Source organism: Passer montanus, unplaced genomic scaffold, assembly GCF_014805655.1.
Source record: "Passer montanus isolate IOZ18808 unplaced genomic scaffold, ASM1480565v1 scaffold204, whole genome shotgun sequence".
Classification (NCBI taxonomy): Eukaryota; Metazoa; Chordata; class Aves; order Passeriformes; family Passeridae; genus Passer; species Passer montanus.
In genome coordinates, this window is record NW_024366637.1 from 249,770 (window position 1) to 271,325 (window position 21,556).

At 48.0% G+C, this 21,556-nt stretch overlaps 1 protein-coding gene across 2 annotated transcripts; it reads left to right on the plus strand.

Annotated features, from left to right (window-relative positions):
- Nucleotides 1–1,178: 1,178 nt before the first annotated feature.
- HOXC12 (homeobox C12) lies at nt 1,179–6,511 on the plus strand. Of its 2 annotated transcripts, none has more exons than XM_039708504.1 (2): nt 1,179–1,758; nt 6,273–6,511. In XM_039708504.1, the coding sequence occupies exons 1-2, from the start codon at nt 1,179–1,181 to the stop codon at nt 6,509–6,511; spliced, it is 819 nt and encodes a 272-aa protein (XP_039564438.1). The 2 variants fall into 2 exon arrangements, with proteins under 2 accessions (XP_039564438.1, XP_039564439.1); XM_039708505.1 differs by having other exon boundaries at nt 1,179–1,737.
- The last annotated feature ends 15,045 nt before the right edge of the window (nt 6,512–21,556 follow it).

Sequence of the window (21,556 nt, forward strand, 5' to 3'; positions counted from 1 at the left end):
AAAAATGAACAAGAAACACAAAACTTGATAAAGCAATGACAGAAAATGACCAAAAATTGGTGGAAAATTACCCAAAAAATGACAAGAAATGATCAAAACGTGATAAAACCGGCCAAAAATATTATTTTAAAAGGCAAAAAACAAATTTAAATGATTAAAAAAAGCGGATAAGGATCCCAGAAAAGGTCGGAGCGGCCGCAGGCTCGGAGCCATCCGTCTCCTCCCGAGCCCGTAAAGTTTATAGGACACAAAATCTAATGGGGATTTATCGGGGCGACGCTGCAGCGCTTCTGCTTCATCAAGGAGGTCATTAATTAATTAATTAATGAGCGGCGACCGCGCCAGCGCCACTCCCCTCCCCGCTCCCGGAGGGGTTTTGGGGTGAAAAACCCGAATATTTCTGGGTGAAAATGGGAATTTTTGGGGCTTGGGCAGCGCTGGGGTGGATGAAAAGCGTCGGGAAAATGGAATTAAATTCAAGGTGGGTTTGGGGTTTTAATGATCGGATTTGTGGGGGGGAATGGGGGGAAATGAGGGGGAAAAAGGGAAAATGGGGGAAAGGAGAAAAATAGGAAAGGAAAGGAGGGGAAATGTGGGAGAAGGGAGGGAAAAGGAGGAAAAAGGAGGGAAAAGGAGGGAAAAGAAGGAAAAAAGGAAGGAAAAGGAGGAAAAAAGGAAGGAAAAGGAGGGAAACGGAGGAAAAAGGGAGGAATAAAGGAGAAAAAAGGGAGAGGAAAGGGAAGAAAAAAGGAGGGAAAAGGGGAGGATAAAAGGGAGGGGAAAGGAGAAAAAAGGAGGGAAAAGGGACGATAAAAGGGAGGAATAAAGGAGGAAAAAGGGAGAGGAAAGGGAAGGAAAAAGGAGGGAAAAGGGAGGAATAAAGGAGGGAAAAGACGGGGAAAAAGGAGAGAAAGGGGTACGAAGAAGGGAGGAAAAAGGAGGGGAAAATGAGGGGGGAAATGAAGGAAAATGAGGGAAAAGGAGGAAAAAAGGGAGGAAAACGGGAGGAACTCGGCGCTGTTTTGTCTGGGCTGCGGAGGGGAGGGGACCGGGGGGGCTCTCCCCGCTGTCCCCCCGTTCTCCCCGCTGTCCCCGCTCTCCCCGCTCTCCCCGCTGTCCCCGTTGTCCCCGCTGTCCCCCCGCTCTCCCCGCTGTCCCCCCGGGCGGCCCCGCGGGCCATGGGCGAGCACAACCTGCTGAACCCCGGCTTCGTGGGGCCGCTCCTCAACATCCACACGGGCGACGCCTTCTACTTCCCCAACTTCCGCGCGTCCGGCGCGCAGCTGCCGGCGCTGCCGTCGCTGCCCTACCCGCGCCGGGACAACTTCGCCTCGCTGCCCGCCTGGGCGCCCTCGGAGCCCTGCGCGCCCTACGCGCAGCCCTACCTGGGCTTCGGCCGCGCCTGCGAGCTCGCCCGGCCCGACGAGGGCAAGTGCTGCTACCGGGAGGGCGACAAGGGCCGCGAGGGCCGGGACGGGGCGCTGCTGCCGCTGGAGCCGCTGCCCGCCGCCAACGCGGGCGGCGCCGCCGGCCCGGGCAACCACCTGGGCAACCTGGGCAACCACCTGGGCAACCTCGCAGGAGGCTTCGGCAAGTTCGAGTTCGCGGGGCCCGAGGGCGGCGCGCAGGAGCCGCCGAGCTGCGCGTCCCTGGAGTCGGACTCGGGCTCCTCGCTGCTCGCCGAGGGCAAGGGCGACGCGCCGGGGCTGGGCTCGCCGCTCGGCGCCAGCGGGGCTGGTGAGACCGCGGGGGTTGGGGGTTTGGGGTGGTTTGGGGTTTTTTTTTGGGTTTTCTTGGTGGGTGCTGGAAGGATTTCCCCTGGAGTGAAGGGGATGTGCCGGGGCTGGGCTCGCCGCTCGGCGCCAGCGGGGCTGGTGAGACAGCGGGGGTTGGGGGTTTGGGGTGGTTTGGGGTTTTTTTGGGGTGGTTTTGGGATTTTTTGGGGTGGTTTTGGGTTTTTTGGGGTGGTTTTGGGGTCCTGGTGGGTGTCGGAGGGCTCTGTGCTGGGTTTTAGAAGGGTTTCCCCATCAATGAAGGGGATGCGCCGGGGCTGGGCTCGCCGCTCGGCGCCGGCAGAGCTGGTGAGACAGCGGGGATTTGGGGTTTTTTTGGGGTTTTTTTGGGGTTTTTGGGGGGCTTTTGAGGGTTTTGGGGTTTTTTGGGGGGTTTTCTTGGTGGGTGCTGGAAGGGTTTCCCCGGCAATGAAGGGGATGCGCCGGGGCTGGGCTCGCTCCTCAGCGGCAGCGGAGCTGGTGAGACAGCGGGGATTTGGGGTTTTTTGGGGGTTTTGGGGTTTTTTGGGGGGTTGGGAGGTGGTTTTGGGGTTCCGGTGGGTGTCGGAGGGCTCTGTGCTGGGTTTCAGAAGGGTTTCCCCGGCAATGAGGGGGATGCGGCAGGACTGGCGTCACCCCTGAGCGCTGGCAGAGCTGGTGACAGAACGGGCTTTGGGGTTTTTAGGGTGGTTTGGGGCTTTTTGGGGTGGTCTTGGGGTTTTTTTGGGATTTGGGGGTTTTTTGGTGGGTGCTGGAAGGGTTTTCCCCGGGGATGAAGGGGATGCAGCGGGGCTGGTGCCGCCCCTGAACACGGGAGAGGTGGTGAGAAAATGGGATTTTGGGGGGGGGTTTGGGGTTTTTTGGGGGCGTTTTTGGGGTTTTTGGGGGTGGTGACAGAATAGGAATGGGGTTTTGGGGCGGATTTGGGTTTTTTTGGGTTTTTTTGGGTTTTAGAAGGTTGTTTTGGGGGGCGCTGGAAGGGTTTTCCCCGGGGATGGAGGGGACGCGGCGGGGTTGGTGTCACCCCCGAGCGCTGAGAGGACGGGGTTGGGTTTTTGGGGTTTTTTGGGGTTTTTGGGGGGTTTTGAGAGGTTTTTGCAAGGTCCAGGGGGTTTTTAGGGGATTTAGCGGCGTTTCCTGGCCGGTATTGGAGCGATTCTGGAGGAGTTCCCTCCGGGAATGAAGGGGACGCGCCCGCTCCGGGGTCACCCCTGACCGCGCTGACCGGTTGGGAACGCGGATTTGGGGGGATTTTGGGTTTTTTGGTGTTTTATGGGGTTTTGTGATGGGTATCGGAGGGGTTTGGAAGGGATTTCCCCGGGAATTTGGGGTTCGCCGGGGCTGGTGTCACCCCCGAGCGCAGGCAGCGCTGCAGAGAGCCCGGGAATGGGGTTTGGGGTTTTTGGGGGGATTTTGGGGTTTTTGGGGTTTTTTTTTTTGAGGGTTTGTTGGAAGGGTTTTCGCTGAGGATGAAGGGGACGGAGCCGGGCTGGTGGCAGCCCCGGGCACGGGCGGTGGCAGAGCCTGGAAATGGGATTTTGGGGTTTTTTGGGGTTTTTTGAGTGTTTCTGGAGGCTGGAGGGGGTTTGGGGTTTTTGGAATGGTTTTTTAGGGTGTTTGGGGTTTTTGGAATGGTTTTTTATGGTGTTTTGGGGTTTTTGGAATGGTTTTTTAGGGTGTGTCCCTGCAATAAAGGGGTTGGGGTCAGCCCCGAATGCTGCCAGCGCTGCTCAGGTCCTAAAAAAGGCGGTTTGGGGTTTTTTTGGGGGTTTTGGGGTTTCTGGGGGTGTTTTGGAAGGGTTTTGGGGTTTTTAGAGGGTTTTTATAGGGGATATTGGAAGGGTTTTGCTCGGGAATAAGGGGACGCAGCGGGGCTGGAGTCAGCCCCGAGCCTTGGCAGCGGTGAGCGAGTGCTGAAAATGGGCATTTTTGGGGTTTTGGGGCATTTTGGGGAATTTTTGGGGTTTTGGAAGGGTTTTTTGGTGGCTTTCGGAAGGATTTCCCTCGGAATTTGGGGTTTTGTGGGGTCGGTGTCGCCCCCGAATGCTCAGAGCGGGGCTCAGGTCCTAAAGAAGGGGAGGATTTGGGTTTTTGGGGGGGTTTGGGGGGTTTTGGGGGGGTTTAAAGGGTTTTCCCCTGGAATTTGGGGTTCGGAGGGGTTGGTGGCGCTCCTGAACCCCGACAGGAGCGGCCAGGCTCCAAAAAAGGGGGTTTGGGTTTTTTGGAGGAATTGGTGGTTTTGGAGGGGCTTTTGGGGTTTTTTGAGGGGTTTTGGGGTATTTTGTAGGGTTTTTTGGGGGTTTTGTAGGAAGTTTGGGCTGTTTTGGAAAGGGTTTGGGGTGTTTTGTGGGGGTTTTGGGGTGTTTTGTAGGGTTTTGGGGTTTTTGTGGGGTTTTTGGGGTGTTTTGTAGGGGTTTGGGGTTTTTGTAGGGTTTTTCCCAGGGGCTTTGGGCTTCGCTGCCACCCCTGAACCCTGGCAGCGGTGGCAAGGTCCTAAAAACCGAATTTTTGGGGTTTTTTTTTTGAGTTCTGGGGGAAATTTGGGGTTCGGCGGGGTCGGTGTCACCCCTGAGCCTTGGCAGCGGTGGGAAGGTGCAAGAAAGGAGATTTTGGGGTTTTTGGGGTGTTCTGGAGAGATTTGGGGTGTTTCAGAGGGGTTTGGGGTATTTTAGTGGGGTTTTGGGGTGTTTTAGTGGGGTTTTGGGTGTTTTAGAGGGGTTTTGGGGTATTTTATCGGGGGTTTAGGTGTTTTACAGGGGTTTTGGGGTGTTTTAGAGGGGTTTTGGGGTGTTTTAGTGGGGTTTTGGGTGTTTTAGAGGGGTTTTGGGGTGTTTTAGAGGGGTTTTGGGTGTTTTAGAGGGGTTTTGGATGAGGAATTTTGGGTTTGGCGGGGTTGGCACCACCCCGACAGCGCTGGAATTGGGATTTTTTGGGGTTTTTTTGGGGTTTTTTTTTGGGAAATTTGGGGTTCCCCGCGGCGCCGCTGTGGGGTCAGGCCGCTAGGGGTAGCAGCGAAATCCCGAATGTTTTATGGGGTGCCGCCGCTTTTAAAAGCAAAGGCCATAAACATGTAAATATCCCATAAAAAATGCGGCGAGAGGCGGCGGGGACGCGGAAAAAGGGAAAAAACGGGAAAATCCCTAAAAAAAACAACCTCGGGAAGCGCTTTTGGGGTCGCGGGGGAGGGAAAAGGGGAAATGGGGGAAAAAAGGAGATTTTGAAAGAAAAAAACAACACGGGGAGGGTTTGGGGGCGCGGGTGGGGGCTGGGAAAGGGGAAAAAGGGGAAATCTTAAAAAAAACCCAAAAATCAAAAATCCCAGAGCTGGGATTTGGGGTTAGCCACGGATTTTGGGGGTTTTTCCCCATTTTTTTGGGGGAAGAATCCCGGATTCCCCGCGGCCCCAAAGCTTTGGGGACTGCGGGGTCGTGGGGATAAACGGAAAGTGGATTTTGGGGGAAAAAAGGGAAAAAAGGGGGTTTGCGGAGGGTTTTTGGGGGAAAATGAGAAAAAGGCGTTTTGGGGAGAGATTTTTGGTGAAAAATGGAAGAAAGGGTTTTTTGGGGAGGTTTTTTTGGAGGAAAAAGGGACATTTTGGGGAGTATTTTATGGAAAAGGGACATTTCGGGGAGGGTTTCTTAGTGCAAAAAGGAAAATTGAGCATTTCGGGGAGGTTTTTTGGGTTTTTTAGAGGGAAAATGGGTATTTCGGGGTTTTTTTAGCGGAAAAAAAGGAAAATTGAGCATTTCGGGGAGGTTTTTCAGTGGAAAAAAGGAAAATGGAATATTTCGGGGAGGTTTTTTAGCGGAAAAATGGAACATAAAGCATTTCGTGGAGTTTTTTAATCGGGAAAAAAAAAGAACCATTTCGGGGAGTTTTTTTTAGAGGGAAAATTGGCATTTCGGGTAGGGTTTTTTTAGCGGAAAAAAAGGAAAATGGAGCATTTCGGGGAGGTTTTTTTAGAGGGAAAATGGGCATTTCGAGGATTTTTTTTAGCGGAAAAAATGAAAGTTAATCATTTTGGGGAGTTTTTTTAGCGGAAAAAAATGAAAGTTAAGCATTTTGGGGAGTTTTTTTTAGAGGGAAAATGGGCATTTCGGGGATTTTTTTTAGCGGAAAAATGGAAAATTAAGCATCTCGGGGAGTTTTTTTAGCGGAAAAAAGGAAAATGAAACATTTCGGGGAGTTTTTTTCGCGGAAAAAAGGAAAATGAAGCATTTCGAGGATTTTTTTAGCGGAAAAAAGGAAAATGAAGCATTTCGGGGAGTTTTTTTAGAGGGAAAATGGGCATTTCGAGGATTTTTTTTAGCGGAAAAAATGAAAGTTAAGCATTTCGGGGAGTTTTTTCGCGGGAAAAATGAAAATTAAGCATTTTGGGGAGTTTTTTCGCGGGAAAACCCGGACAACTCGTCGCGGGGCTGCTTTTTTCGGGCTGCAAGGGGGGAGCATCGATATTTTTTTGGGGGGAAAAAGGGGATTTTCAGGCGCGGCGTTCCGCAGGCGCGCCGTGGTACCCGATGCACGCGCGGGCGCGCAAGAAGCGCAAGCCGTACTCCAAGGCGCAGCTGGCCGAGCTGGAGGGCGAGTTCCTGGTGAACGAGTTCATCACCCGCCAGCGGCGCCGCGAGCTCTCGGACCGCCTGAGCCTCAGCGACCAGCAGGTCAAGATCTGGTTCCAGAACCGCCGCATGAAGAAGAAACGGCTCCTCCTCCGCGAGCAGGCGCTCTCCTTCTTCTAGAGAAAACCAAAGCCGCGCTCCGGGCGGCAGCGGGGCTCGCAACCGGCGGGGGAAGGAGGAGAAACGCCGGGGAAAGGAGGGGAAAATGAAATATTTCCTGGGAAAAAACCCCGCTCGGAGACTCTGAGCCTCGCCCGGCCCCGAGGATTTAAAGGGGAAATGGAGGTTTAAAAATAGGAGGAAAAAGGAGTTAATTGTAAATAAAGGGAAGGAAAAGTGGCCTGGAGGCGGCGAGGAGGAGGAGGAGGAGGAGGAGGAAGGGCAGGTTTGGTGCGAGCTCTGCCAGGCCGAGCTCAGGTAGGAGCGCCCGCAATTCCCGGGTTTCCCCCCAAAACCCTTCCTGGGGGAGTTTGGGGTTCGGCAGGGGGGGAACAGCGAAAATTCCGATTTTTTGGGGGGGAAAATGGAGAGAAAAAATGAGGTGGCGTCATGAAGGATCGGTGGTTTGGGTGGAAAATGGGAATTTTTGGGGTTGAAGTGAAGGGAATTGGGGGGAAATGGAGGTGGAATGCTAAAGGGTCTTTAATTTGGGTGGAAAATGTTAAAATTTTGGTCCAAATGAAGGAAATTGGGGGAAATGGAGGTGGAATCCTGAAGAATCTTTAATTCGGGTGGAAAATGGGAATTTTGGGGAGGTGAAATGAAGGAAATTGGGGGAAATGGAGGTGGAATCCTAAAGGAGGTGGTGCCCTGAAGAACCCGTTGGGGGGAAATGGAGGTGGAATGCTAAAGGGTCTTTGATTTGGGTGGAAAATGTTAAAATTTTGGTCCAAATGAAGGAAATTGGGGGAAATGGAGGTGGAATCCTGAAGAATCTTTAATTCGGGTGGAAAATGGGAATTTTGGGGAGGTGAAATGAAGGAAATTGGGGGAAATGGAGGTGGAATCCTGAAGAATCTTTAATTCGGGTGGAAAATGGGAATTTTGGGGAGGTGAAATGAAGGAAATTGGGGGAAATGGAGGTGGAATCCTAAAGGAGGTGGTGCCCTGAAGAACCCGAGATTGGGGTGGAAAATGGGAATTTCTGCGGTTGGAATGAAGGAATTTGGGGAAAATGGGGAAAATTAATTTAATTAAGTGGGGAAAATTAAAGGGGATCTTTAATTTCAGTGGGAAACGGGAATTTTGGGGCTGAAATTGGGGATTTGGGGAAAGTCGGGGTTGGATCGCTCGAGACAAAGCCCGGCTGGAAATTGAATTTCTCGCTCCCGTCAGGGCAGGAACAAAAGGAATTTTTTCCCCTTTTTGGAGATTTTTGCCTCCCCTTCTCCCGATTTTCCAGCGTTTCTTTGTCATGTCCCAAAATTTCCTCTTCCCCCTTCCCAAAATCTTTTTTTTTTCTGTCGCGGGGATGCGGGTTTGGGGTGGAAACGCTGGGAACGGGCAGGAAAAATCAAATCAAATCCCATTTTCCGGGGGTTGATCCCCGAATCCTGGCGGAGCTCGGGACGTCCCCGCCGCTTTTTTTCCTCCCCCAAAACCGATTTAAACCCCCCAAAATGAGAGAAAATTCCTTTTTCTTTTCAGGAAGTCCAAAGCAGCTCCAATCGGGATTTTCCCACGCGCCGCGTTCACGGTCACGGCCGCGCCGCTTTTATGGGCGAATCCCGGAAAAAAACCCGGGAAAATCCCCAAAAATCCCCAAAAATCCCCAAAAATCCCCAAAAATCCCCAAAAAAATCCCCAAAAATAAAAAAAAATCCCCAAAATTCCCCCTTCTCCTGCCCCTTTTCCTCCTCGCGCCCTCCCGAGCGTCTCCTGCGCTTTTTTCCCCCTTTTTCACCCATTTTTCCCAGTTTTTCACGCATTTTATGCCCATTTTCCCTTTATTCCCTCTTTTTTTCCTTTTTTCCCCCGTAATTTCCTCTTTTTTCTTCCACTTTTTTCCACTTTTCGCCCCATTTCTCCTCATTTCTCCTCATTTTTCACCCCATTTTTAATCCTTTCCCCCCTATTTTCTCCCTTTCCCCTTTATTTCTGTTTTTTCCCATTTTTATTCCCTTCCGAGCATTTTCGGCCATTAAAAAACCCCAAACCCCCAATTTTGGGGTCAGGATCCCCCTTTTTTCCCTTTTTTCCCCCATTCTCCCCCTTTTTTGCCCGTTCTTCCCATTTCCCACCATTTTTTCCAAGTTTTTCCCCTTTTTTCCCATTTTTCCCCAATTTCCCCCATTTTTCCCCTTTCCCCCTCCCCCTGCGAGCCGCCTCGGGGCCGTGCAATAAATCCCCAAAACGCCCCAAAATCCCCAATTTTGGGCAGTTTCGCTCCAGCCCCGCCACCTGCAATGGGAAAATTCCATTTTTTGGGGGAATTTTGGGGCTCCGGGCGCTCCCCGAGGAGATTTTGGGGTCCTGGGGGTGCGGAAATCATCGGAAAAAATCCAATTTTGGTGAATTTTGGGTGCTAAACCTCTCCGGATGGGGGAGGAGGGCGGGACCCCGGAATTTGGGGGATTTACCCCAAAATCCCAAAGGGAGCCGCGGGTTCGGGGAAATCCAAATAAAATGAAATAAAATGAAAGGAAATGGAAATGAATCGAGAATAAAGCGAGGGTTTGACGGGAAAATGGAAAGAAAAGGAAAATGCAAGGGAAGAGGGAGGCTGAAGTGAGAATAAAGTGAAAAAAAATGGAAAAGAAATGGGAATAAAATGGGAAGGAAATGGGAAGGAAATGGAAATGGGGACGTGAAAGGAAAATGAAATGGGAAAAAATGGGAATGAAATGGGAAAATGCGAATGAAATGGAAAAAAGAGAAATAAATGGAATAAAAAAGGAATGAAATGGGAAAATGAGGATGAAATGGAAAAAAATGCGAATGAAATGGACAAAAACCAGGAAGAAAGTGGAAATATGGAAGCGAAAGGAAAACGAAATGGAAAAAAAGGACAAGAAATTGTAAAAAATAAAAAGGAAATGCGAATAAAATGCGAATGAAAGGAAATTGCAATGCCCGACCTCCCCCCGCGAAAATGCCCCGAAATGCCCCAAAATGCCCCGAAATGCCCCGAAATGCCCCAAAAATGCCCCAAAAATGCCCCAAAATGCCCCGAAATGCCCCAAAAAACCCGAGATTGGGGTGGAAAATGGGAATTTCTGCGGTTGGAATGAAGGAATTTGGGGAAAATGGGGAAAATTAATTTAATTAAGTGGGGAAAATTAAAGGGGATCTTTAATTTCAGTGGGAAACGGGAATTTTGGGGCTGAAATTGGGGATTTGGGGAAAGTCGGGGTTGGATCGCTCGAGACAAAGCCCGGCTGGAAATTGAATTTCTCGCTCCCGTCAGGGCAGGAACAAAAGGAATTTTTTTCCCTTTTTGGAGATTTTTGCCTCCCCTTCTCCCGATTTTCCAGCGTTTCTTTGTCATGTCCCAAAATTTCCTCTTCCCCCTTCCCAAAATCTTTTTTTTTTCTGTCGCGGGGATGCGGGTTTGGGGGGGAAACGCTGGGAACGGGCAGGAAAAATCAAATCAAATCCCATTTTCCGGGGGTTGATCCCCGAATCCTGGCGGAGCTCGGGACGTCCCCGCCGCTTTTTTTCCTCCCCCAAAACCGATTTAAACCCCCCAAAATGAGAGAAAATTCCTTTTTCTTTTCAGGAAGTCCAAAGCAGCTCCAATCGGGATTTTCCCACGCGCCGCGTTCACGGTCACGGCCGCGCCGCTTTTATGGGCGAATCCCGGAAAAAAACCCCCAAAAATCCCCAAAAATCCCCAAAAATCGCAAAAAAATCCCCAAAAATAAAAAAAAAATCCCCAAAATTCCCCTTCTCCTGCCCCTTTTCCTCCTCGCGCCCTCCCGAGCGTCTCCTGCGCTTTTTTCCCCCTTTTTCACCCATTTTTCCCAGTTTTTCACCCATTTTATGCCCATTTTCCCTTTATTCCCTCTTTTTTTCCTTTTTTCCCCCGTAATTTCCTCTTTTTTCTTCCACTTTTTTCCACTTTTCGCCCCATTTCTCCTCATTTCTCCTCATTTTTCACCCCATTTTTAATCCTTTCCCCCCTATTTTCTCCCTTTCCCCTTTATTTCTGTTTTTTCCCATTTTTATTCCCTTCCGAGCATTTTCGGCCATTAAAAAACCCCAAACCCCCAATTTTGGGGTCAGGATCCCCCTTTTTTCCCTTTTTTCCCCCATTCTCCCCCTTTTTTGCCCGTTCTTCCCATTTCCCACCATTTTTTCCAAGTTTTTCCCCTTTTTTCCCATTTTTTCCCCAATTTCCCCCATTTTTCCCCTTTCCCCCTCCCCCTGCGAGCCGCCTCGGGGCCGTGCAATAAATCCCCAAAACGCCCCAAAATCCCCAATTTTGGGCAGTTTCGCTCCAGCCCCGCCACCTGCAATGGGAAAATTCCATTTTTTGGGGGAATTTTGGGGCTCCGGGCGCTCCCCGAGGAGATTTTGGGGTCCTGGGGGTGCGGAAATCATCGGAAAAAATCCAATTTTGGTGAATTTTGGGTGCTAAACCTCTCCGGATGGGGGAGGAGGGCGGGACCCCGGAATTTGGGGGATTTACCCCAAAATCCCAAAGGGAGCCGCGGGTTCGGGGAAATCCAAATAAAATGAAATAAAATGAAAGGAAATGGAAATGAATCGAGAATAAAGCGAGGATTTGACGGAAAAATGGAAAGAAAAGGAAAATGCAAGGGAAGAGGGAGGCTGAAGTGAGAATAAAGTGAAAAAAAATGGAAAAGAAATGGGAATAAAATGGGAAGGAAATGGGAAGGAAATGGAAATGGGGACGTGAAAGGAAAATGAAATGGGAAAAAATGGGAATGAAATGGGAAAATGCGAATGAAATGGAAAAAAGAGAAATAAATGGAATAAAAAAGGAATTAAATGGGAAAATGAGGATGAAATGGAAAAAAATGCGAAGGAAATGGACAAAAACCAGGAAGAAAGTGGAAATATGGAAGCGAAAGGAAAACGAAATGGAAAAAAAGGACAAGAAATTGTAAAAAATAAAAAGGAAATGCGAATAAAATGCGAATGAAAGGAAATTGCAATGCCCGACCTCCCCCCGCGAAAATGCCCCGAAATGCCCCAAAATGCCCCGAAATGCCCCAAAATGCCCCAAAAACGCCCCAAAAATGCCCCGAAATGCCCCAAAATGCCCCGAAATGCCCCAAAAATGCCCCAAAATGCCCCGAAATGCCCCAAAATGCCCCAAAAAGGGAATTCGTGCCCGGCCCGGCCGCGGCGATGAGCGAAGGGATCCCGGCGCTCATTAATGAGCGCGCGGCGTTAATGAGCGCGCTAATTGCGGGGAATCCGCGGCCGAGCCGCTCCTCGGTGGGGGCGCCAAGCGCCCGAAGGGTGCCTGCAATTAATGGGGAGTAATTAATGAGCGGGGTCGTTAATGAGCGCGCTGCCGGCCTTGCTGGGGGAATAAAGGAACTCAGCCCAGCGCCGCGGCCGGCTCGTTTTATTGGGAATGTTGGTCAGTGTGTTTTGGTTTGGTTTGGTTTGGTTTGTAAATCCCAAACCCCCAAAATCCCAAACCCCAATCCCCAAACCCCCAAATCTCAAAACCCCAAATCCCCAAATCCCCAGTCTCAAACTCCGAACCCCAAATTCGCACTCCCCAAATCCCAAACCCTCAAAATTCCCAACCCAAAAACCCCAAACCCCCAAATCCCAAACCCCAAATTCTCAACCCCAAACCCTAAAACCCAAAACCCAAACCCTCAAAAATCCCAACCCAAAAACCCCAAACCCCCAAATCCCAAACCCCAAATTCTCAACCCCAAACCCTAAAACCCAAAACCCAAACCCTCAAAAATCCCAACCCAAAAACCCCAAACCCCCAAATCCCAAACCCCAAATTCTCAACCCCAAAAAAACCCGGTCCCGACCCCAAACCCTCAAATCGGAGTTTTGGGGTTTTTTCTTTTCCTAAAGGAGAAAAAACCCCGATTTTCCCAGCGCGGCTTTGTTCTTGTTGTGGTTTTTTTTTTTTAGGGGAAAATGGATTTTAGGGGGAATTTTGGGGGGAAAAAAAGGAATTGGGGGAAAACTTCGCTGCTTTTTGTGGGGTGGGGGCGGATTTGGGGAAAACGCGCTGGAAAAACCCCAAAAGTGAATTATCCCAGAAATTCCCTCCCCCCCGCCCCGCCCTCCAGAAAAGGGAAAATCCCGATTTTGGGGCGCTCGCGGCGCCTTTCGGGGCCGGGCTCGGCGCTTTTGGGGTTTCTGTGGTTCCCGAGGGTCACGTTTGGGGTTTTTGGGGGATTTTGGGGCTTTTCCGCCGCCGCTGCCGGGAGTTCCGCGGGAGGAGCCGCCGCGCTCCGCCTGGGTGGGCGGGCAACGTGAAGGTCAAGGTAAGCTCGGCCTGAGCTGCGCCCGCTCCCTTTTCCCCTTTTTTCCCCTTTTTTCCCCTTTTTTCCCCCTTTTTCCCCTCTTTTTTCCCCCCTTTTATTTTAACTAAAATCCCTTTTCCACCCCCAAATCCCCCAGGTCGATTTTAGGGAAGTTTTTCCCGCCAAATTCGGATTTTTTCCTCTTTTTTCTTCCCCTCCACGAGGCTTAAAATCAAATTTTCCTCATTTTTCCTACTTTTTCCCTCATTTTCCCCCCTTTTTCCCTCATTTTCCCCTTTTTCCCCATTTTCCCCCTTTTTTCCCCATTTCCCCTTTTTCCTCCCCATTTTCGCCGCCGAGGGGATGAAAAACCAGCAGGAAAATCCAAATTGGGGTTAAAAACCCGAAAGCAGCGAAATCCGCTCGGTAAGAGAGGAAGGAAGAGGGGGCGGAGGGAGGAAAAAAAAATCGGGATTTTCCCTAAAAAAAAACCGGGAAAAATAAAAACCTTTAAAAAATTTGGATTTTTGGGGGGTTGGGATCTTTAGGGGCTGCGGAAGGGGGGAGGGAATGGAAAAAAAATGGGATTTTGGGCGGATTTTGGGGATTTTTGGCTCCGGGGAAAGCGGGGGAGGAGTTTGGGTTAAAGAAAGGAAATCCGGGAAATTCGGGACCAAATCCCGCAAATTCTCCCCAAATTCTCTTTGTCTCCCTCACTCCTCCCCCGGAGCCGATTCACCCCAAAATGCGGGAAAACGGAATTAAAATCAATTAAAAATCGAATTAAAACCGAGCTGGGGGAGCGAAAATCCAAAAAAATGGAAATAAAATTCCCGAAATCCCCAAAAACGAAAGGTTCGGGACAGAGCGCGGCCGGGAGGGGAATTTGGGGGATTTTGCCCCAATTTTTACCCCAAATTTCTCTCCCCAGGTGGGGCCGGGGACAGAAAATGGGAAAATTCCAATTTTTGGGGTTTTTTTAATTGGGTGTTTTGGGATTTTTTTGCTTTTTGGGGGATTTTTTCCCTTTTTATTTGGAATTTTTTCCTCTTTTTGGGGATTTTTTCCTCTATTTTGGGTTTTTGTTTTCCCTTTGTTTTCCCTTCTCGCCCCTCCCCGAGCAGCAAAAAATGGGAAAAATTCCAATTTCCCCCCAAAATTCCAATTCTGCCCCGATTTTCACCCCCGGAGTGCCTCAAAAACCAGAAAAATCCGAATTCAACCAGCGGAGGGGGTGGGAGGGCAAACAAAAAAAGCGATTTTGCAGCAATTTGCCCAAAATTGGAATGATTTCAGGGAAATTCGCGCCGAAGTCTCCCTGGGTTTCAGTGGGATGGGGGAAAAAAGTGAATTTTTGGGGTAAAAATGCAGAGTTTGGGGTTTCACGGAGGTTCCGGGGCTGAAATTCGCTTTTTTAAAAAATAAAAATGGGAGAAAAAGAAGAAAAAGTGAGAGGAGGGGAGAAAAGAATAAAAAAAGAGGGAAAAAAGGGATTTTTATCCCATTTTAAATGAGATGAAAGAGGGGAAAAAAGCCAATAAAAGTTTCATTTTGTGGGGGAATAAAGAAATCAATCAAAAATCTGATTTTCGAGGGATTTCCGGCCCTAATCCCGGGGATCTGGGGAGGAAAATGCGAATTTTATTGGGAAAGGGCGCGGGAATTCGCCGGGGTCCCGGCACGGGGGGAAATGAGAATTTTCTGCTTTTTTCCCCCAAAATTTATCCCCGAAGAGGTGAAAAAAAAAAAAGATTTTATAAATGGGAATCCAGAATTCCGCGAGTTTATCCCCAAGAAATAAAATAAAGTAAAATAAAATAAAATAAAATAAAATAAAATAAAATAAAATAAAATAAATAAAATAAAATAAAATAAAATAAAATAAAATAAAATAAAATAAAATAAAATGAAATAAAAACACGGGGGAAAAAAACAAAGCAAAAAACGCCAAAAGGAAAGAAAATAATCAAAATATAAAAACAAACCCCGTGGAATCCTCGGCAATGAATCCCCGAGGATTTCAGGATTTTCAGGAAGAAAATCCCAAACTTGATTCCCAAATCTTCACTTTGGGGCCATTCCGCCCAGAATTGGGGACCCGGGTTAAAAAAATCGAATTTTTCCCTCCCTAAATTCCCAATTTTTTGTTGTTTTTTCCCCAATTTTGGCGGCGCTGCCGAAGCTTTGCCGAGGAACCGCTGGAGAATAAAAGAAAATAAAATAAAAAAGGAAATTCCCGAGGTTTCGAGTGGTTTTTTGGGTTTTTTTGGGGATTTTGGGGTTTTTTGGGATTTTTTTTGGGGTTAAAAGCGGCGGGATTGGGGTCGGGGGGGGTCGGGCTTTGTTTCCCTCCCAGCCCAAATTCCCGGAATTTCACCCCAATTCCCCCAAATTTCGCCCTTCGGAGCCGGGCTGGGGGATAAAAAACGGGAGTGGGGGATTGGGATGCGGGAAAATGGGGAAAAATTGGGGAAAAGTGGGAAAATGGGGAAAAATGGGAATAAATGGGGGGAAAAGTGGTGAAAAAAGGGGAAGAAATGGTGGAAAATGAGAATAAATGGTGAAAAAATGGGAATAAAGAGTGGAAAAATTGGAATTGTTGATTTGATTTTTATTAGTCATTTTTGTTTGAAGCTTTCTTCACCCGTGATTTATTTCATTCTTTGATTATCGACTCATTTCTTAATTGTTTTATTCCATTTTTCATTCTTTATCTCGCCTTGACGTTATTTATTTCTTTCGCTCGTTATTTCTTTCCATTTTTTGAATTATCTACTTCCTCTTCTCGTTATTTCTTCCCTTTTTTACGTTATTTATTTCCTTTTCTCGTTCTTTATTTCATATTTTATTATCATTATAATTCCTTTTTTATTATTTCAACTCCGGCCGAGGAAATCCCAGCAGAAAAATCCCAAAAAAAACCCCAAAAACCCCAAACCCGCGGTTAAAAATCGCTTTTTTTTCCCCCTCTGGCCGTTGATTTACAGGCCCTAAAATCGCTTTTTTCCCCCCAAAACCGGCAGCGACTCAAACCCCGCTCAGGCGGCGAAATCCGAGATAAAATTGGGCTCAAATCTCTTTAATTTTATTTTTATTTCCCCTTTTTGGGGGTTTTTAAATCCCTCCATCCCCGCATTTTATATTTTCTCCCTTTTGAACTCCTTTAAATTCATTTTATTTGTGTTTTTAGCCCTTTAAACTCTCTTAAATCCATTTCAAAACATTTTCCCCTTTAAACTCCCTTAAATCCAATTTATTCCCTTTTAAACTCCCTTAAAAAACATTTTTAAATTTTTTTGCCCTTCAAATCCCTTAAATACAACTTTTAATATTTTTCCCTTTTAAACCCCCTTAAATCCATTTTTCAAACATTTTTTTCCCTTTTAAACACCCTTAAATATATTTTTCTATTTTTTTCCCTTTTAAACTCCCTCCCACCCCATTTCCAACATTATTTTTCCCTTTAAATCCCTTAAATCTCATTTTTTAATCCTTTTTTTGCCTTTCCCCCACCCCGAACAAAGAATCCTTTCTCCAACCCCAACAAAAATCTCCTTGAGGCGAAGTTTGGGCTGAAAAAAATTGATTTAACTCCGGCTCGGGGCTAAAAAAACCAAATATTCTTGGGGGAAAACAGAGGAAAATAAAGAAAACAAAGAAAATAAAGAAAATAAAGAAAACAAAGAAAACAAAGAAGATTTATTGGGAAAAGTTCAAGTCCAGGCTCAGCCCAAAGCCAAACAAAACTCGGATTTTTCTGGGCCCAGTTCCAGGTTTTTTTGGGACGGGAAAGGCCCCGAAAATGCCCCAAAATCCCCAATTTTTGGGGCTTTTTTGGGGCTAAAATCGCTTTCACAGGGCGGGGATCGCTCGCGGTTCGTGGGGGAAGGCGAGGGCGGAATTTGGGCTTTTCCGGGGGTTTCTGGGGGAATTTTGGGATGGGAGAAGATCCTGGCTGCGGGAATGGGTAAAAAAGGGAATTTCGCATTAATTTCTGTGCGAAACGAGGAAAAATGCGAATTTTGCATTGATTTTGGGCGGGGAAAAGGGGAAAAAAGAGAATTTTACATTAATTTCGGGTGGGAAAATGGGAATTTTGCATTAATTTGTGGTGGGGGAAGCAGCCGGTGCTGGGAATGGGGGAAAATGGGAAATTCGCATAAATTTTGGGGAGGGAAAATGGAAAAAAGGGAATTTTCTGTTCATTTTTTGGGGAAAAAAAAGGAAATTTCCGTGGAATTTTGCGCTGGGGAGCAGCCCCGGCTGTGAAAATGGGGGAAAAAAAGGGAATTTCCAACTTTGAGCGTGGAAAAAGGAGCGGCTGCGGCTCCTCCTCCCTCCCCGCGCCCCGAAAATCCCCAAATCGGGGAAAAATCGGGGGAAAAATCGGGGGAAAATCGGGAAAAATCGGGAAAAATCGGGAAAACCCAAAGCCCCCGCTGGGGGAATTCCATTTTCTCCGCTCTGGGTTTCCAAACCCCCCCAAAAATCGGATTTTTTGCCCTTTTTTTGCCCTTTTTTGCCTCTTTTCGCGCCCCCTTGGGCCGGGGCTGCCAAAGCCGGGCTCGAAGCGCCCCCGGGGCTTGAATTTTATTGCGCTTTTTGTTTTTTCCTGCTTTCCTTTTTTTTCCCCCGTTTTTTCCGCAGGAATCGGAGCCGCCGGCCCCGCTCCCGGTTTATGGCGGTCACTTCTGGTGGTCAAATTCAAGTGCTGGGGCCCCGCAGGAAGCGGCCAAATCCCCGCCTTAAGCCCGGCTTTAAACCCTAAACCCGCCCGGAAAGCGCCGAGCCCCGCTCCAAACCCTGAGCCGGCCTTAAAACCTAAACCCGCCTTCAAAGCCCCGAAAAATCACCTTTACACCCCAAAACCCACCTTCAAACCCCCGAAAAATCACCTTTACACCCCAAAACCCGCCTTCAAAGCCCCGAAAAATCACTTTTATACCCCAAAACCCGCCTTCAAACCCCCGAAAAATCACTTTTACACCCCAAAACCCGCCTTCAAACCCTCGAAACTCGCCTTTAAAACCCCAAATTTGCCTTTAAAACTCCAAATTTGCCTTTAAACCCCAAACCTGCTTTTTTATACCCCCAAACCCGGCTTAAAAACCCCAAATGCCCACCTTAAACCCTCCTTTCAACCCCAAAATCCGCGTTTTACACCCCAAAATCCACCTTTAAACCCTAAACCCAGCTTTAAAACCCCAAACCCGCCTTTAAACCCCAAAAACCTCCTTTTACACCCCAAAATCCGGCTTTGAAACCCCAAAAGCTGCCTTTAAACCCCAAAACCCGTCTGAAAAACTCCCAAACTCGGCTTTAAAACCCCAAACTCGGCCTTAAAACCCCCAACCCAACAGCCAGGCTCGGCTTTAAATCCTTTTTCGCTCCGATTTTGGGGTTTGTTTGGGGCTTTTTGGGGTTTATTTGGGGCTTGTTTGGGGTTTGTTTGGGGTTTTTTTGGGTTTAATTTGGGGCTTTTTGAGGCTTCGGGATTTTAGGACCGGCTCAAATCCCCCTCTGGTTACAAAACCCGGGCCCGGAGCTTCCCGTGGGGTCTAAAACCCCCCCAAAAAAGTGAATTTTGAACCATTTTTTTCCCTTTTGGAGGGAGATGCTCCAGAGGAGGGAATTGAGGGGGGTAAAAAATAATAATGAAGCTCATAAAAGATCCCAGAAGATCTTTAGTTAGCTCGGGATTAATATCGCCCCATAAAAACCCCGCTTAAAGCCGCGCTGACACTTTAATTAAAAGTTTTGCCCCAAAACGCCAAAAAAATTAAAACCAAAAAAAAAAAAAATAGGATTAGGAACAGGGGAAAATTCCGGGATTCCGGCGCGGAGTGGCGGGGTTTTATTTGTTTTTATTTCGCTTTTTATTTCCACTTTTATTGGGATGCGAAAGGCTCATCCCGCAAGTCCGGGGATATTTATTTGTGTTTGCAGCCCGGCCCGGCCCCGCGTAAAACCAAAAAGGATTTTATGGGAATGGGGAGGACAAAGGCGAAGGGAGGGAGGGGAGAGCCCGAAATCCCCGGGAATTATTCAGCCGAGAATTCCCAAGAAATCCCCAAATTCCCCGGGATTTTTCTCCTCGGGAATTTCCGCCAGCTCCAGGGCTTTTCCCTCCAGGAAAATCCAATTTTTTCCCCTTTTTTCCCCGCCTCGCTGCGGGATTTGGGGATATTTGGATTTTCAGCTCCTCCGGGGAGGTTTTTCCCACTTTTCCCACTTTTTTTATCCTGGAATTCGGCGGGCCCTTGGGGAAAACCCCAGCTGAGGGTGGATGGGAGCGAAATAAATGGAATTAAACTGGGAGGAGCCGGCCCGGAGCGCCCCTGGGGGGCATTGGGGATTTTGGGGTGAAATTCCCGTTATTCGGGGGTGAAACCCCCACGATTTGGGGGGCATTTGTTACTTCGGGGTGAAATTCGGGAGATTTCGGTGTGGATTTGTTACTTTATTTCGATTTTTTATCTCAGGGAGCAAAGCGATCCCACGGCGGCCCTCGAGGCTTTTCCTCCTCCTGAAATTTCCCTTTTTTCCCTTAAATTTCCTGCTGGATTTGGGACCAAACCTCCCAAAAATCTTCTCCTCTCTGCTGCTTTTATTGGGAATTTCCATCCCCTTTTCACACAAATCCGGGATCAATTCCTGCCCAATTCCCCATTTTTATTCAATCCCATCCCAAAGTCCATTTTTTCGATTTCCGAGGGACACCCTGGAAATAAAAACTATGTAAAAAATGAAAAAAATCCGGATTTTTCCGAGTTTTTCCATCGGGGAAGGTTCGGAATTCCCAGCCCAGGGGAAATCCCGATTTATCCCGAATTATCTGGGGGAATTTCTCTCCTCCAGAACTGCGGGAAAGCCCCGATCCCGCAGGAAATTCAGATTTTTTTCATTTCCCGAACGATTTTTTTAAATAAAAACCCCTTTTTGTATTAAATTTCCCCGGTATCCGGCCGCGCTCCCATATTTCGATTTTTTTCGGGATAAATTCCAGCGGGACCGGGATCAGAGCGGGTTCCAGGCGCGAGACAAACGACTTTAATCAAAATCCTCTTTTTTTTTTTTTTCCTTTAATTTTAATTCGGGACCAAAGGAGGGCAGCGCCGCCATTGACTGACAATAAACCCGCGCATGAAATATTCAATCGCGGATAAATATTTCAGCCGGAAGGGAGAGTTTGGAATATTGATCAGGCAGAGGTTCCGCTCCTTTCTTTTCCTGGATGCACCGCGAAATCCGCAGCAAAATTCGTTAAAAATGTCGTTAAAAATATCATTAAAAATTCATTTTTAAATCCGTTTTAAAATCAGTTTTAAAGTCCATTTAAAATCCATGTAAAATAAATGTAAAAATTCATTTAAAATTCATTTAAAATTCATTTTAAATTATTTTTAAATTGATTAAAAACCCCGGGCCTGCTCCAGGTTTAAAGTTGGGAAACTTCGCGCGCTCCGGAGCGGGAATTTTTTCCATAAAAATCACGTGCAGAAGGAGTAATTAGCGTTTGTTAGGGGCTCGTTAATTAGCGCTAATTCCCGCGGCCGGGAGGGATCTGTAATTTCGCTGAATTCCCGTTTATTGGGGAAAAGTTCCCCCCGAAACCCCCGAGGTTTTATGGAGCTGCCCGAAGCTTTGCCAGGGCGGGAATAATAATAAATTAGAATAAGCAGAGTGACTCAAATCTTGATCAAAATGGGATTTTCCAGCCCTTGGAGCGCGCGGGAGGGGAAAATGGGGAAAAAAAGGGAGAAAATGGGAAAAAATGGGGTGGGGAAAGGGGGAGGAGGAGGAAAAGAAGGGGGAAAATAAGGGAAAAATGAGAGGGAAAGGGAAGGGATAAAAAGGGAAAAGAAAGGGAAAAGGAAGGGGGAAAGGGAAAAAAAAAGGGGGAAAAGGAAGAAAAAGGAAAAAGAGCAAAAAGGGAGGGAAAAAAATAAAAAAGGAGCGGGAGGCGGAAGGGGAAAGGGGAGAAGGAGGAAAAAAGGGGGACGGAAAAACGGGGAAAAACGGGAAGAAAAGAGAGCGAGAAGGGGAAAAAAGAGAAAAAAGAGCAAAAGGGGGAGAAGGAAAGAAAAGGGGAAGAAAAAAGGGGGGGAAAGACCAAGAAAGGGGAAAGAGGGAGAAAACCCAGAGTAAAATGAGAAGGAAAAGAAAAGAGAGAGAAGGGGGGAGGAGAGAGAGAAGAAAAAAGCGAGAAAGGGGGGGAAAACTGAAACAAAAGTGAAGAACAAGAAAAAGAGTGAAAAGAGAAAGGAAAGGAAAGAAAAAAGCAGAAAGGGAGCAGGAAAGAAAAGGGGGAGAGGGGGGAAGAGCGGGGGGAAAAAGGCAAGAAGGGGGAAAACGGCAAGAAAGGGAGAAAGGAAAAAAAAGGGAAAAAAGAAAGAAAAATAAAGAGAAAAAAGAGAAAAAGAAAGAAAAAAGAGAAAAAGAAAGAAAAAAGAGAAAAAGAAAGAAAAAAGAGGTTAAAAACCATCGGGAGAGGAGGGGATGAACCCCCGAGCCCCCGGGCCGGGCTCGCTGCGCGGCCGCGGATCCCGCGCAGCCGGGCTCGGGCGCGCGCTGGAAAAAAGAGAAAAAGAAAGAAAAAAGAGAAAAAGAAAGAAAAAAGAGCGAGAAGAGGAGGAGAAAGGTTAAAAACCATCGGGAGAGGAGGGGATGAACCCCCGAGCCCCCGGGCCGGGCTCGCTGCGCGGCCGCGGATCCCGCGCAGCCGGGCTCGGGCGCGCGCTGCCGGCCCGCG

What these genes read in the sequence shown, in the direction of transcription:
- HOXC12 (XM_039708504.1), top strand. Translation starts at nt 1,179, where the DNA reads ATGGGCGAGCACAACCTGCTGAACCCCGGCTTCGTGGGGCCGCTCCTC. An exon ending in TGAGACCGCGGGGGTTGGGG is followed by an intron (nt 1,759 to 6,272) that starts GTTTGGGGTGGT and finishes GGCGTTCCGCAG; the next exon opens with GCGCGCCGTGGTACCCGATG.